Genomic DNA, 15,838 nt, shown 5'->3' on the forward strand with positions numbered 1-15,838 from the left:
TTGTTTAGAAATATTTCGCGGATGAGGCCCTTCCAAATTTCCATTGGGACTTAATTTCGCCGATTTTCGCGGATGACACCCAAATCCGCGAAATCCGCGAAATTTAATTCCCGCGAAAGTTTATCCCATTAAAGTAATGAAAAATGAAAGCTTTACGTTTGTAATCACCTCATTAGAATTTTTGCACAGATTGTGGCCTAGCAAAAGAGGCTTCTAGTTTTGCTGATAAAACCTACGCAAAAGAAAACACAATCGTTCAAGTATCTTGATAAAAAACAAAAAGTAGAAAGGGGAACAGAATAGAAAGTAACAACATTTTCAAGGTTTTGCGAATTAAGTGAATTTTTCTTGGAAAAACAATTTTCGTGAAAAATATAAAGATTTTTGACTCATAAGAGTTCTTTCCCTTTGAAATAATACTATTCGATTAATTTTCAAATTACACGCTTTTTTATGAGAATAGTGTTTTTTTGGCTGAGAGGGAAGTATTGTTAGAAATTTTCCGAATCTGAGGGTGAGAAATTCTTTAAATTTATACACTTTTTTTCATGAAGTTTATCTCATAAAACCTAAAATAAACGCAACAACTCATCCCTGTAAGAAAATAGCTTCCTTTTGATTTGCCTACCCGATAATCTTTTCAATTCGCTAAATCTCACCCTCAAGGTATTCTTAAGATGTTCTTGCCATTAAGTTGATATTCTTATAAGCACTATTCTTTAAAAAAAGCGTGAGTGTGTGTAGTCATAAGAAATTCTGTAAAATGATAAATGCTCTTCAAAAATATATACGGATATAAAATGAAAAATGCATAGAAGAACAATAATGAGTTTCGAGTCTATCCTTTATTAAACACATCCTCAAATTTTGCTAACTCTAATATCTTTACTACTTTTATTAACATCAGGTGTTTGATGTCAAAAGGGCTTGATGGTACTGAGTTCTAACAAGAATTTCTCGACTTAGTATAATATCATTGTTAATGAGGACCATGCAAAAAGGACGCTTACCGATCTTTAATTATGTCATTAAAAACTAAATAAAAAAGATTATTTGTGTACTTTTGCGTGCGTGCGTTTGTGCGTTAAATGGAAATTATTGATTATCTTGGAAAATTGTGTTTAGAAAGAGATTTCCCTTAATTTCACTTACTCTAAAATAATAAGAACAAAATAAAAACATACATGTTAAAATTTCATAAACAATAAAAATTTTGAAATACTCTGTCAGGATATATCATAGTTTTAGATTCCTTAGCTACATCTACTTCAAAAAGCATTATAATTACGCTAAGCTATTTCATATAGAAATTATAGGCGTACTCAATTAATAAAAAATAAGCAAAAGAAACGGACGTTTACTTATTTACATGAAAATATACATAAAACTTTCGCTTATTTGAACTTCTATCATTCGAATCTTTCTATAATTTGAACTGGTTTCCAGTTCCCTTCAAAAAGAAACCCTCTTAAAATACTAATACGAATATCTCTATAATTCGAACAAAAGATTCGCCGTTCGAGTTCGAATTAGCGCAGAGCCTACTGTGAATTATTTTCATTTCTCTACATAACATAACAGAACAGAAGGTGATACAAACATCGAAAAATATATACATCAGGAAAAAAATATCTACAAACAGTTCCTAGGGTAAACAGTACAAAAATTAAAATCTAAATTAAGTTCTTGAAAAAATCATAGTCATAAAAATCATAAAATTGACATTAATTATGAAGATTTTCTGTTACAAATTCTGTTCAATTTTCTTTGCCCATAAGAATGTGGATACCAAAAATCAAAAAGTATCAAGTGTATTCATGTGCGATTTCAAGACCAAGGCGAAGATTCAATACTGAGCATCCCTGTTCTAATATCAACAAAATCTTCAAATTAGATAAAAATGTACAACAATTAAAAGACTCTATTCACTATTCATTTATAAATTACTCTAAAACATAAAATATGTACAACATAGTCAAAAAAACTAGTTTGCAAGAAGCTTGTTATAGGGTCTTATGGAAATCGACGACACGGGAATTAAGGTTGATAAATTCGAGTTCAAGGCTCAATAGTCTTTGTTTGAGAGCATATATCCTCAAAATCACATGAAAAAGGAGGAGTCATTCCCATTCTTCCAGCAAGGAGCTTAAAGAAGAAGTGCACTTGGAGAAAGTAGAGATCTAGACTAGTACCATACAGACAATGGTATCTACTGGTAGACAAGCTTCATAACATATTATATAACAAAACAAATTATATACCTATGTAACAGAAAGTATAGTAAAATATTAACTAACGTGGAATCAATTTGGAGCCGCTAAGTTAGCATATATCCAAGTTTAATTAAAATCTAGATTGATTAAGAAATGTTATTTCTAATTCAACCTAAATAAGTTTCTGGACTGAGGATATGAAGGATTGGGACCTACAATTGTTTTTCAGGGAATGTCTCTTTGCTCTGGAGATAAGTTCAGAGCTTTACATACGTTGTTACATTTGTGTGTTTTGAAAAAATCGGACATGCCTTTTCTTCCTTTGTCTGTTCTTCCATAAACATATCGCCTTCCACTGCTGGACCTATAATGAATAGCAGGATCTGTAAACTCGAACAATCGATTCTTTTGATCCAGAACACCTTGAAGGTCACACACCATCTTCTCTCTCTTGCTCCACATATAAGTGAAATGAGTGAACGCTTGCGGTACCTCTTCATCAACAATATCGAATTCTTTCACGCCAAGATATGACGGAACTTTGGATTCTTTTAACCCGCCATAATGATCCTCTTCATCAGCAGAATCGACCTCTTCAAACTTTGTCGTCACAGGTCCTGATTCTTCTTCTTCTTCTTCCTCTTCCTCCTCAATAATTTGTGAAACAACTCGCTTTTGTTTCATGCCATGTACACCCCCTGCATTGTTGTTCCACTTTGTGTAGTGTGTGTGATCTAGCTCTTTTTCTGCCAAATAATTATATTCTACATCACTGTTGGGATCGTAGAAAGTGTACACCGAACAGTTCAGAAAAGTGATACGGGCGACATTCTTCCCAACATAAGGAGATCGGTCTAGAAAATCGTTGAACTTCTTGGCCAGGTATTGTGCAATTTTTTGCGTTTTACAAAAGGATTCATGGTACTGGAGATATTCATAACTACCCTCAAATTTATCATCTTTTGCAACTAAATTTTCACCAACTTTCCTACCATACTTGTTGACCTCGCATAGCTGATAAACGATACGTTCAGCACCTTTACCAAATGGTTGATTGTTGAACGAAATTCCAACAGCTGATTCATTCAATAAAGGCCTTTCTAACCAGCGAAATCCTTTTCCAGACCTGACGAACTCATATCGTGTCAATTCGTGATCTTTGCTCGACCTCAATTCCCAATCTTTTCCAGGTGAAATGAAGTTTTTGTTAAACTTGGTAAGAGTGTAATCCTTTTCTTTGCGACGGCTACTCCTAGCGGTTGTTAGCAAGGTTCGGGTGTTTGTCAATGTGCTTGACATGTCAGCAAGTGACGTTGATAGAGAATTCAGTTTTTTGAGGTCAGAACGCTCAAACTTTCCAGTGCATCCTTCGAGTGACAATCGTTCTGCCATACTCTCCAGGACAAACATGCTCTCATTTTGGTTACCGTATCCAACCATGCCAAAATTCAACCGGTTCTTGAAGTGATTCCCTATTTCAGCAGCTTTCATGATGATATCAAGACGTGAAACTCTTCTTCCTTGTGACGGATGACTATCACTTGGCCTTCCGTCAGTTAGGAAAAACAAAAACAAAGCCAGATCTTTGTGGTCACCATGAAGCAAGGCTTGTTCAGCTTCTCTCAAAGCTGGTAAATAGTTGCCATGACCACTTGCAGTGTTTGATTTTGCTCGATCAACAATTTTGTTGTATAGCACCCAGCTCATCGGTTCTTTGAAAAAAACAATTTCTGCTTCATTACGCATTTCGATAATGGTCACAACGTCAAATCTAGTAACTCCATGAGCAGTGTTATCCAGACGCTTGGCAATGAATTCTGTAGCAATAGAATAACGTACAGAATTCAATCTACAACGGTGTGCAACAACATCTGCATTTTTCATTGATCCACTACAATCAACAACAAAAACTGAATGTGATGTGATAATCGTTGGCTCCGTTGCAATGCGTCTTTTAGCAGCATCGTGTTGATTCTGTTCTCTTGGCTGAATAACAACATCATCTAACGGAAGCGGCAACACCCAACTGGTGACTTCAGTTGTTTTGCTTTCATCAGTAATGTAAACGATATCAGCAAAAGTTATTTTCCATCTGATGACTGTACCATATCTCAAATTTCTGATTTGTCTTTCTGCAGTTCCATTTTTTACAGCTGATTTTAGATCTTTCTCTTCAATATTTCGCTCAGCTCTGCGTTGACGACCATGTATTGACGATATCAGGTCTACAGCACTTGTATGCAACTCGCTCTCCATTGTAGTCTTTGGTTGTGAGCACCTGGAAACAAATTAATAACATTTAGAGTGTATTGAACCTAGGTGAAGACTACTCAATAAACCATTAACCCTTTAAGTACCAATTGATAGCTATAAAACACTATAACAAACTTTTTTTGAGATGCTTCCCTGATTTTTCATGAAAAATTTCCCAATTTTCTGAAAAATAGGATTTCCGTGAATTTTGAAAAAAATTATGAGTGGATGCATAAAATTTGGGTACACTGGGAGCCTTAAGAACTAGGAGGGGGTACAAAAGTTGTGAGCTGACAAGTATGTACTGACAATGCCGCCAAAATTCGTTCGAGAGCTCGGTTTCATTTTCGTATTTGGCGTGGTTGAACGATTTCTTGTGGTTCGCATATCGCTTTTTGAAGGTTGTTTCTGCGAGACCGATGTAACCAGACCAACCCTAAAGTTACATGGCGAATTGTAAGAAAGTGCAAACCGTTCAACAGAAGCAGCCTGAAATGTGACCTTTGTTTGAACGAAAAATTTGAAATCTCTTTGCGTAAAGACAATTTACTGAACTCTAGATCTGAACTTATCTCAAAATGCCTGCACATAAACAAACACCTACTTGAAAACTTCGATTCTAAAGATTGACGTCAATTTTTTTATATGAAGACGCTGTATTGAATTTTTTTAAATAAACGTGGAATTTTGTTTTGATAGTTATTTCTAATCAACTGATGAATGCGAAAGCAAGAAACTTTAAGTATTGAAAAGAAATACAACGTTTCTTAATCTTTATGTAAACTATGTTTTGTATATTGCAAGGAGACCAAGCAAAGGGAAATGAGATTTAATTCAATTCACGCAAGCACGCAATTTTTTTCTCAAAATTCACATCACTCAAGTTTTCCCCGAGTTTCACGCAAACCCGATTTTTCAGAAAATTAAGACATTTTTCAGGAAAAATCAAGGAAACATTAGAAATCCAAGGAAATTCACACAATTCATGTATTCACTTAAAAATAGCTCAGATCAAATCAAAAAGTAAATTTTCACTTTGACGCAAGTTTTTAGTTCCCGCATTGACATATTTGTTTTTCAATTTTCATGCGTTCACGCAACCAAAAAAGCCCATTCACTAACCGCTGGCGACCCCTTAAGCCACTTTGAGATAAAACATTAACTAAAGGGCCTCCTTATCCATTGAATATGTGAAGGTACTGTCCTTTTTTGGTTATCAAGGATAAAATGAATAGAAAAAAGTCAGTAATACTAATAATATAAAAAACTTTTCCTTCCTAGGCTATGGATGTAAGAAGTTACAACTCCACTTTAACCTAAACTAACGACGGACCCATCACGTCATACGTTATTCAAAGTCTATTTGCAAGGATTTTATCCTTGTCTTAGCAGTTTATCAATACTTTTTGGGTAAGAATTATTTTGAAATTATTTGGAGCTTATTATTGCTGTAAGTTTTTTCATTTTCTCATGTTCGGTCATGTACAAAATTATATGATCAATTATACATTCTATTTAATAAAATGCCAAGTCATTTTTACCAATTAGAAGGCATTTCTTGAATTTCAGATTACTTTTATATACACAGATGTGTTCATCTACCTATCTATCTATCTATCTATATAAGTGACAACACATACATGTTCGATAGAAAAGTGTGCAGAGCAGAGTGTCTGAATCTTATTTGAAATATATAGCTTCTTAAAATGACAGGATAGTGATTTTGATAATCCTTTATTCTTATTTCAATGGAGAAAGTTCCAGTGTAGGTGGGAAGTTGTTGCCTTGGGTAAAGCTTAATACAATTCATATATTTCTATCAGGTTTGATCTCGATGCATCTACCATCGAAGCATATGGAATCAATTTATTATTGGTCTGCTACACTGACAGACAACAAATGGTAAGATTCCTACATTTTTGTACTAAATTTGCTCTCTAAGTATTTGGTTTGTATGTGCCTCCTCTGTAGCTTGAAAACAGCACTAAAATTGGTTGGAAGTGGCGTCAATTGATTTAAAAAATGACATTATCTTTTATGAACCCCCTGGTACGAATGATTCTTTAAAAGGTTACCCCACTCTTTTTTCATTCTGTCCTCACTTTTAAGAAGCTTGTGATAATTTCATTTATTTAATTTTTAGGCTTTCTGACGAGCTACTATCTACCACATGTGGAATCAGAAAATATTTTGGTGTTTGGAAGAACTTGCAATTATAATAAACAGATTTGAATCTTGACGAAAACTTTATTCATGCTCGGGTAACTTAATGCATGTCCCAAAAATGCATTAATTTTTCCACCCCAGTTCCAATCCCTAAACCATAACAAACTATACATTTTTGGAAGCGTATTTGGATGTAGAATACCGTATTCGGTGTAACTTAAATTCTTTCTCAGCAGAATTTGAGTTTTTTTAAGAAAACGTGATTATGACGTCATTATCTATGACGTCATAATTTTAAAAAGTTGAATATCTCAAGAACTAATAATCAAAGCTTTATGAAATTTGGACCAATGATAGAACTCATCAAGAGGAGGAGAATGTTTTTTTAAAAATTTGAAAATTTGCTGATGTCAGCATTTTATCGCAAAAATTCGAACTCTTGCAATTTCTGCTGACGTCATTAATTTTGGGAAATACTTTCAAAACTTTCTGAAACATCTCAAAGTACTTTATCACTGGTCCAAATTTCATAAAGTTTTGATTTATATTTCTCGAGATATTCAATTTTTTGTATTTATGACGTAATCAATCATGACGTCATAATCAGGTTTTCTTCAGATCTCTAATTATACTGAGAAAGAATTTAAGTTACACCGAATACGGTATTCTACATCCAAATACGCTTCCAAAAATGTGTAGTTTCTTATGGTTTAGGGACTGGAACTGGGGCGGAAAAATTAATGCAATTCTGGGACATGCATTAAGTTACCTGAGTGTTATTGTTCTTTCTGTATGTATCTAATTTGAAGTATCAATTTTATGAAGAAATTAATGTCCTTGGTATGTGTCACAGTACTTGCCTTCTTACCCTCAAATTGATTTCTTTTACCACAAACGTCCTACTGCATTTGTCTACTTTCCTGACATTTTTGGATATATGAAAGTTCGAATGATAATTCTTATCTTTTGTCAGATTTAAAAAGACTTTCTCATTTTCAACCTAATCAAATTTACCTTATTATTAATCCAGAAAAAGAATATTAAGGCCACTGTGTCCATTGTTTAAGTTTCATAAAAAATCATGATTGACGCACTATAGAAGTTTGAGATAATGCTGCCCTTTTTGAAAATGTTTTCGCCTGTAGACCCTTTTCATCCCTAATTTCTTGGTTTTTTATGACTTGGCTAAAACATAAGGAAAGTATTTTTCTAAAGAAAGTATGTTTTCGCTATGTTTCGTAAGAAAAGTGCTGGTAGTGGGTATAATTTATTGGCTTGAAGCCTGAACCTGAGTCCTGAAAACTGCAGATTTGCACGTTACATCCCCCTTGATTATTAAAAATTCACGGTTTTCTCCTTTTGACTCCTCATCATCTCCCTTCTACACTTTGGATATGTTATGATATATTTGATTAAGTTGATTTGATCAAAAGATATAGGTAATTGAAAATATGAATCTGTGCATTGTTCCCTGGTAAACCTTTTTTTTCAGGTGTTTCTCAGCCCCGTCACTGATTTGCTCTTCACTGGCTGCTCCGTGTATTTTGCTTAAAAGTTCCACATTCATATTTTGAGGGCAAAAGTAGCATCATCTTGTAAGTCATTGTGATAAATTGTGGGGGCTAAACCAAAGAATAATGCTATTTCAACGCAATTTGAGTGGGTTGTGGATCAAATAAGCCGTTGCAGTGCCACATGTAAACAAATAAGGCGACAAACAGTGGATTCTTCTGGCAAAACTTTTGTGTTTTTATTGAAATGGTTGGTCTAGAACTTTCGAGATAACTTTTAGAAAAAAAATGATACAACCCTAATTCTTTTTGCAAAATGCAGCTAAAAGGATGGTCTTTCAGGAACAGTCAACACTTTTCCCAGGAAGATTCGCTTTTTTTCTTAATCGGTCAGGGAAAATGATGAAAATCGGCTGAGTGCTCATTTACGTCACTTGTAATTAAAAGGAAAAAATCAGATATTTCCAGATTCCGGAGCACTTCACATGTTCCCGAGCACGCTTTTTGGCGATTGGTCTGCAACGGAACTCCGGAACGTTCCTGTGCTTTTCCCACTTCCACTAACTGTGCACGCGCATATTTTTAAAAAATCAGTTGAATCATGGTAGTTTCGATATTTCAACCAGCGATGCTTTCGAATATAGCTAATGTGACAAATTCAATTTCATTAAAGGGGAACTAACGTTTGGAATTAACCCTGAGATTTTTTTTCGAAACATCAAAGATGACATCACATGCGCTCCAACTATTCTTACTGCTACACTCTATTTGGTTGTAAAAGAGATAAAAAACATAAGAAATTAATCTTTTTAAGAGTAGTCCCAGCCGGCAAAAAAACGTTTAAAAAACGTTTAAAAAACGTTTTTCACAACGTTTGGAAAACGTTTTTTTCAGGTTGTATTTGTCGCATTTTACAACGTTTTTTCACAACGTCAAAAAAACGTTTTTCAAACGTTTATAGATTACGTTTTTGCAAGACGTTTAAAAAACGTTGTTTCAACGTTTTCTTCTAGCTACTTGAAGGACGTCTTTTTGGAACGAATTATGGACGTCTCTAGGACGTTTCCGGGACGTCTTAATTTTATTAATTTCGGTATGGTACGTTTCTGAGACGACTTAAAAACGTCTTTAAAAGTTATTTTAGATTAGTTTGAACACGTCTCTAAGACGTTCTTTGCCAAAATAACTCCTATTCATTGCACTATTATGATAAAGACCGTACACACATTTGAATTTTCTTTGAATGCTCTTTTCTATACAATTTTCTGGGTATGAAAATCTACAATCAGTATAAATTAAACGTAATGAAATCAAAAATTTGATGTTCTTTCTCTTCCGTCCTTCCTTTCTGGCATCTTTGTGATAATCATTCCAAACGTTTCCAGTATGATTGTTATTCGAAGTGTTAAAAACGATATCTTGATTGCGATTTCTTTGGTCTCCTTCACACATTTGCATCCTGACAAAATAACAGACAAATAGTAAATTTGATTGTTTAAAAGATTTTTTAGCTGCGGTTGTGACGTTGAAAACTATCTTTTCTTTCCACGGGAAAAAGAATGCTCCAGAAGGATAAAGAAAAAACTTCTTAAATTTCATGGCCAAACTTTATGTTTCCACGAAATGTATTCTACCACGGACTTGCTAAATTATGTCGTTGAGACAGGGGTGTTTTCAAGTCAAATTTCAGTAGTTTAAAGTACCAAGCTCACTCAGTGAGAGGGGTATTCGCAAGAAATTAGTATAGTTTTGGAAAGATATTATTAAAGTCTTGTTACATTTCACCTACCTTTACTAGCATATTTTCGGTACTTTCTGCTGGTGACCACACAAAGTCAGCTGACGATAGTCGCAATAAGGAAACCGATAATACACTCCAGCTTGAATCTGAGGGAAGAGAAGTTAAAATAAAAAGTTTTAACATAAAGTTTACTGAAGATAATGTAATTTTTCCAGGGTTTGCTCTCAAAAATAAATATCATCAGAAATTGAAACCTGAAATAAGCTACACCGATAAAGCCTCTAAGAATTAACTTAAATATCAAAAGCATTTTCAGTTCAGAAGCAGCCGGCGGAGAGATTTTTTAGAAATATGTGTTCTTATTTTCTAGGAGACCAAATGTTATGACCTTTCAATTTTTTATACAAACGATGTGTTCTAATTTCTAGGAAACCTTTACCGCACTTTTTGTCTCCCTAAACTTATCACTACTTTATGGTTTGATGTGTTCTAAAATCTAGGAAAAACTGTTTGCCAAGATAAACTTGTAAGATATTTGTTTTTCTCCCCGAAAGATGTGTTCTGAAAATTTCTAGGGTTACCTAGACAACAAGAACACGTTAGATGACAGTTAGATGACTTTGATTACACCCCTGTCTCGTTAGAACAGATCATATTTCTAGCTGATTAATTTTCGAAGATCTGACCAGAACAGATCAAAATTTCTAGCTGAAACATGCTCTCAGAACACATCGAAAAAAAAGGTCGCCTCGCCGGCTGCTTTCGTCAGTTTAATGTAAACTACTTACATTATCTAGTTGATTTTTGTAAGAGAACCCAGCTTCTTCCAGTCTTCGTGCATGAAACATCCAACTTTTACAGAACCTTTACTTTGTTTAATTTTTGTTTTGAACTACAAGTTATTTCGAATTCGAACGTTTGAACGTTCGAACGTTCGAAAGCTGTCCAGAAAAGAAGCCATTCCATTGTTAATTCGGCGGACGATGGGGGCGGCGAGTGGATGGGACGGGGAGCGGGTGCGTGGTTTTGTAATTTGGAAAGGGCGTGACAGAGAGAATCTACGGGTGGGCGATCTTACGAGGTATTCAAACAGGGAGTGGGCGTTTTATTAAAATATATTTAACGCTTAAAAAGAAGTCAATAAAGTAATAGAGAAAAAGATATATAGAATATCTTTCCTATCTCAGAGCAGGTAGGTAAAAGTCTCAGAAATTTTCTCGGGATAAAAGCTGAGAGTCAATGAGGTTATATTTATATATTTCAAAAATAAATCTTGGGCACTACTGTACACTTTCGTCTCAAAAAAACGTTTTATAGACGTTTAAAAAACGTTGATCAAAATCACGTTTAAATCAAGTTTAGAAAAAACGTTTATTAAACGTTGTTAGCAAAACCTTTGAAAAACGTTTGGATTATAACGTTTCAACCGAGGGGTAAATCACTTCGAAAAAAGCGCACGAAATGATTTTTGATTTTTGATTTTTTTGTGATTTTTTGATTTTTTCTGTGATTTTTTGATTTTTTTGTGATTTTTTTGTGATTTTTTGATTTTTTTGATTTTTTTTTTTTGTGATTTTTTTTTGTGATTTTTTTGATTTTTCTTTTTTTTTTTTTTTGATTTTTTTTTTTTTTTTTTTTTTTTTTTTTTGTGATTTTTTTGTGATTTTTTATTTTTTTGTGATTTTTTTTGATTTTTTGATTTTTTTTTTTTTTTTTGTGATTTTTTTGTTTTTTGATTTTTTTTTTTTTATTTTTTTTTTTTTTTTTTTTGGTTTTTTTGTGATTTTTTGATTTTTTTGTTTTTTATTTTTTTTTTTTTTTTTTGTTTTGATTTTTTGATTTTTTTGTTTTTTGTGATTTTTTGATTTTTTTGTGATTTTTTTTGATTTTTTGTTTTTTGTTATTTTTGTGAGTTTTTGTATTTTTGATTTTTTTTTTTGTGATTTTTGTGATTTTTTTTGATGATTTTTTTGATTTTTTTGATTTTTGTGATTTTTTTGATTTTTTTTTTGTTTTTTTGTGATTTTTTGATTTTTTTGTGATTTTTTGTGATTTTTTTGATTTTTTTTTGTTTTTTTGTGATTTTTTTTTGAATTTTTTGATTTTTTTCTGTGATTTTTTTGATGATTTTTTGATTTTTTGTGATTTTTTGTGATTTTTTTGTGATTTTTTTGATTTTTTTGTGATTTTTTTTTGATTTTTTGTGATTTTTTTTGTGATTTTTTTGATTTTTTTGTTTTTTGTTTTTTGTGATTGTTTTTTTTTTTATTTTTTTGATTTTTTTGTGATTTTTTGATTTTTTTTGTTTTTTTTGATTTTTTTTGATATTTTTTTTTTTTGTGATTTTTCTAAGAAGTGTACGAGATTTTTTCGAGTAATTTACCCCTCGGTTTCAACAACGTTTTATAAACGTTATGAAATAACGCGTTTTCTCTACAACGTTGAAAAAACGTTTTTAAAACGTTTTTTGGCAACGCGTTTTTTCACAACGTAATTTAAACCTTAAAAAAACGTTTTGAAAACGTTGTGTGCCGGCTGGGGTATAGCAAAACGTTGAAGAAAAAATATTAGGAGAGTCTAGTTAGTATTCCAAAGGTGCAGTGAACTTTCTAACGGTAAAAAGAAACTTAAAAACTGCATTTTAAATCATCATTCACCACTCTTCCCTTATAAAAAAGAGAAACACAGGGCGTGTGCTACGTCACATTTTTCGTATCCATAGCAACGCAAGGGAATTTTCAAACAACTCTTATTCCGGATGTAGAAGAGTAATAAAGCCCTATAAACCATATATTTGAAATTGTCTCAATGAGCTCTATTTGAATCTGTAATTTATTTGTTGACAATTTTGAAACGTTAATTCCCCTTTAATGGCTGAACCATTATCCTCAAAGAAGAAGAGTATTTTATTTGACCAAAGTGTCCATCACCCAGTCAGGGAAATCCCTCAATTGCGGTATACTGCAATTGCGGTAGTTTTCAATCGTGATTAGCCTACAAAGGCTTATAACAGCTACATATAGTGCTGGTCGACAAAGATAAATAAACATTGACTGTAAAAAATTGTACGCAAAGAAAGCTTTTCTATATCAAAAGAATCTGATCTACGGAAAAAATATTTTGTCTGTGCGTTAAAAAGATATGATCAATTATGTACAAAAATTGCCTGTTTTCTCATTGAGTCTTGAATTCTGTTTCTTGAGTATACTGCAATTTCGGTACATGAAAAATTTAAAAGTGATGTTTATACCGCAATTGCAGTAAGTAATTACTACCGCAATTGAGGGATTTCCCTGACCGTAACCTGGGGACAAATATTGTTTGTAACCATGTTTAAACGGTTTTTTCAAAATTGTTAAAAATCTTTTGCTCCGGAAGCACTGGAAGAGCGGAGATAAAAATAGTGTTTTTTAGCTGCTCTTGAAAACTCCAGAAGTTTCTGCAGTGCCGGGAGGGTCCTTTACAAAACTACTGAACTATGAGCAGCTCGAAAAATCACAAAAGTGTGCAAAAAATTTACAAAACTGCACAGAAATTACAACAAAACTGCACATGATGTTGTTGACCAAAATATATCCACTAATGAAGAATATCACCAAAGTAACCAGACGATCTCAATCGAACGGAATCGACAATCGAACCAATCGAACCAAATCGAACGCAATCGACCAATTCAAATTCGATTGTCGAAGGCAATCGAATCTCAATCGAACATCAAAATTCTGGGTAATATTCGATTGGTTCGATTGTTGTTCGACTGGTTCGATCATCGATTCCGTTCGATTGAGATCGTCTGGCTTTATTCTTGCAGCTTCCCAACATCCAAGCCTTCAAACATCCCAAGCAGAATGAAATTACTTTCGATTTCCCGTAGAAATTATGCGATGAACAATCCGGGGGTCAATGAATCGACGATCAAACGCAATCGAACGCAATCGAATATCAATCGAATCTGAAAATTGTGGTAATATTCGATTGAGATTCGATTGCGTTCGACAATCGAATTTCAATTGGTCGATTGCGTTCGATTTGGTTCGACTGGTTCGATCGTCGATTCCGTTCGATTGAGATCGTCTGGAAGTAAATGATAGGAAAACAAAAAATTTTCTTTAAACAATTAACCTACCATAAAAATAAAAATGAATAGGGATAAACATTGTCAATCTTTTTTGCAAAAGATAAAGGAATATTACCTTCGATTTTTGCTGTGTTTAGCTTCAAATTGAAATCTCCTGCTCTTGTCGTTGGTAGGAAAATTATGGAAGGAATTCTCTCCTAAACCTCTTTAAAATTTACACCTTATCTTTTCCAGCCGAAAATAAAATAAATGCATGATAAAAATGTGTGTTGGTTTTTCCCCAATGAACAATTTTCCCCGAGCTAGCTAAGACACTACTTCCTTCAGTTTCTTGGTAAACCAGCATCCAAAGTTGTTTTTAGTTTGATGCCCAGTTCATGTTTCGTACTTTTCAAATTCTGAGAATTGATTACATCGACAATTTTGATTGGTTTACAATATTCCTTCGGAAAATAAAAAAATTAAAATGGCGCAAAAGCTGCGAACCATTTTTATAGACAGTGTGGTGGGTCGGGTATCCTTCTCAAGACTCTGCAAGATTCTGTCACTGTCACTGTCACTGTTGTCACTATTTTTGTTGTTGTTGTGTATGAAATAATGTAACCAAACCATATTTTATTAAGTGTGTGGTGGTAGGTACAATGAATATGATACATACCAACCCTCTGCTGGTGAGGCACCAAATTGGTGTTTTTTATATTACTGTCTGACTGTATGTGTACAGTCAGTCCGTCACAAACAGCGATATTTCGATCGCACGGAATACGCTTCAAAACACCAGCTTTTTTGGAGTTTTGTCTCGTTACCCAATCGCTTCAATCTCGCGTAGGCTTAGGGGTCAGGGTTGGTGTAATTTAAGATGCACGATCTAACGATTTACGATTCACGATGCACGATCCATGCATAAAGTATGCTGATTATTCCGAATAATTATCATAAAACTTAAATTATATAACATAATTCTAAAACAATGGCATAATCTTTTCCTGCTTTTGTTTTCCACGGTAAATTCATGCAACAAAAAAGAAATAAGCAAGCAATGGAACTACGAATAATTACGACCGTAAAATTATGAAAAAAAATAACTTGCATAATAATGTTGATAATGAAGCTACCTTGTGAACATCTTACAATAGACAGAGAGTGAAAATAAACAATGCACAAGAAATATTTTTGCTCTCCTCAGTTTTAACAATCATAATCGAATATTATAATAAATTTCTTTCTTAAAGCAAATAAAAGAATATATTGGCTAACAATGTGTTTTGCGGACCATAATGTACGAAGTAAAAAACGGGTGCTCTATTATGAGAAAGAATTTTCTTTCGGTAAACAATTCCCCTATATTGATTCAAGCTATGAAAAAGAGAGAGTACAGAAGGTGAATGCACGTGGCCTTCACTTTCTTTTGATCTATAACTGAATTTAAATTGAAAAGAGAATAATTTGTATAATCTTACATAAATGATGTTTTTAAAAATAATTGAGTTTCAGCGAATAAAAGTTTGTACATTGCCTAAATATTTTATCATGATTAGCATGATTACGCATGAATTAACATATTTTATGCACGGATCGCAAATCGTGCATCGTAAATCGTTAGATCGTGCATCTTAAATTACACCAACCCTAGGGGTCAAGACTAGAACTCCCAATACGAGACATTTGCCTGACCGAAAAAAAATCATCATCATCAATTTTGTTAAATGTCAGAATCGTTTACTCACTGGAAATACGCAACTTTTTGAAGTTTCATTTTTTTCGGTTGTGCTTCATTAAAAAAAAAACGAAGATGAAAAGTTACCATCAATCCCGCGAGTAAAAGAAAGTATTCCGACTAGTCTACGAAAAATGCGCTCGCGCGGAGAATAGAATA

The 15,838-nt window shown here is 33.3% G+C and overlaps 1 protein-coding gene and 1 long non-coding RNA gene across 2 annotated transcripts; one reads left to right on the forward strand and one right to left on the reverse strand.

The window, feature by feature from the left end:
* Positions 1 to 324: 324 nt before the first annotated feature.
* Positions 325 to 14,216, reverse strand: LOC136820793 (uncharacterized). The gene is made up of 2 exons (XM_067077019.1): positions 14,078 to 14,216; positions 325 to 4,491 (listed from the first exon to the last, which is right to left on the reverse strand). The coding sequence occupies exon 2, from the start codon at positions 4,467 to 4,469 to the stop codon at positions 2,439 to 2,441; it is 2,031 nt and encodes a 676-aa protein (XP_066933120.1). The 5' UTR covers positions 4,470 to 4,491; positions 14,078 to 14,216; the 3' UTR covers positions 325 to 2,438.
* Positions 5,698 to 7,011, forward strand: LOC136820814 (uncharacterized). Its single transcript, XR_010848644.1, has 3 exons — positions 5,698 to 5,876; positions 6,290 to 6,368; positions 6,610 to 7,011. It is a non-coding gene; the product is annotated as an uncharacterized lncRNA (long non-coding RNA).
* Positions 14,217 to 15,838: the final 1,622 nt, after the last annotated feature.

The sequence above is a fragment of the Clytia hemisphaerica genome, unplaced genomic scaffold, assembly GCF_902728285.1.
Source record: "Clytia hemisphaerica strain Z4C2 unplaced genomic scaffold, Clytia hemisphaerica genome assembly, whole genome shotgun sequence".
Lineage (NCBI taxonomy): Eukaryota > Metazoa > Cnidaria > Hydrozoa > Leptothecata > Clytiidae > Clytia > Clytia hemisphaerica.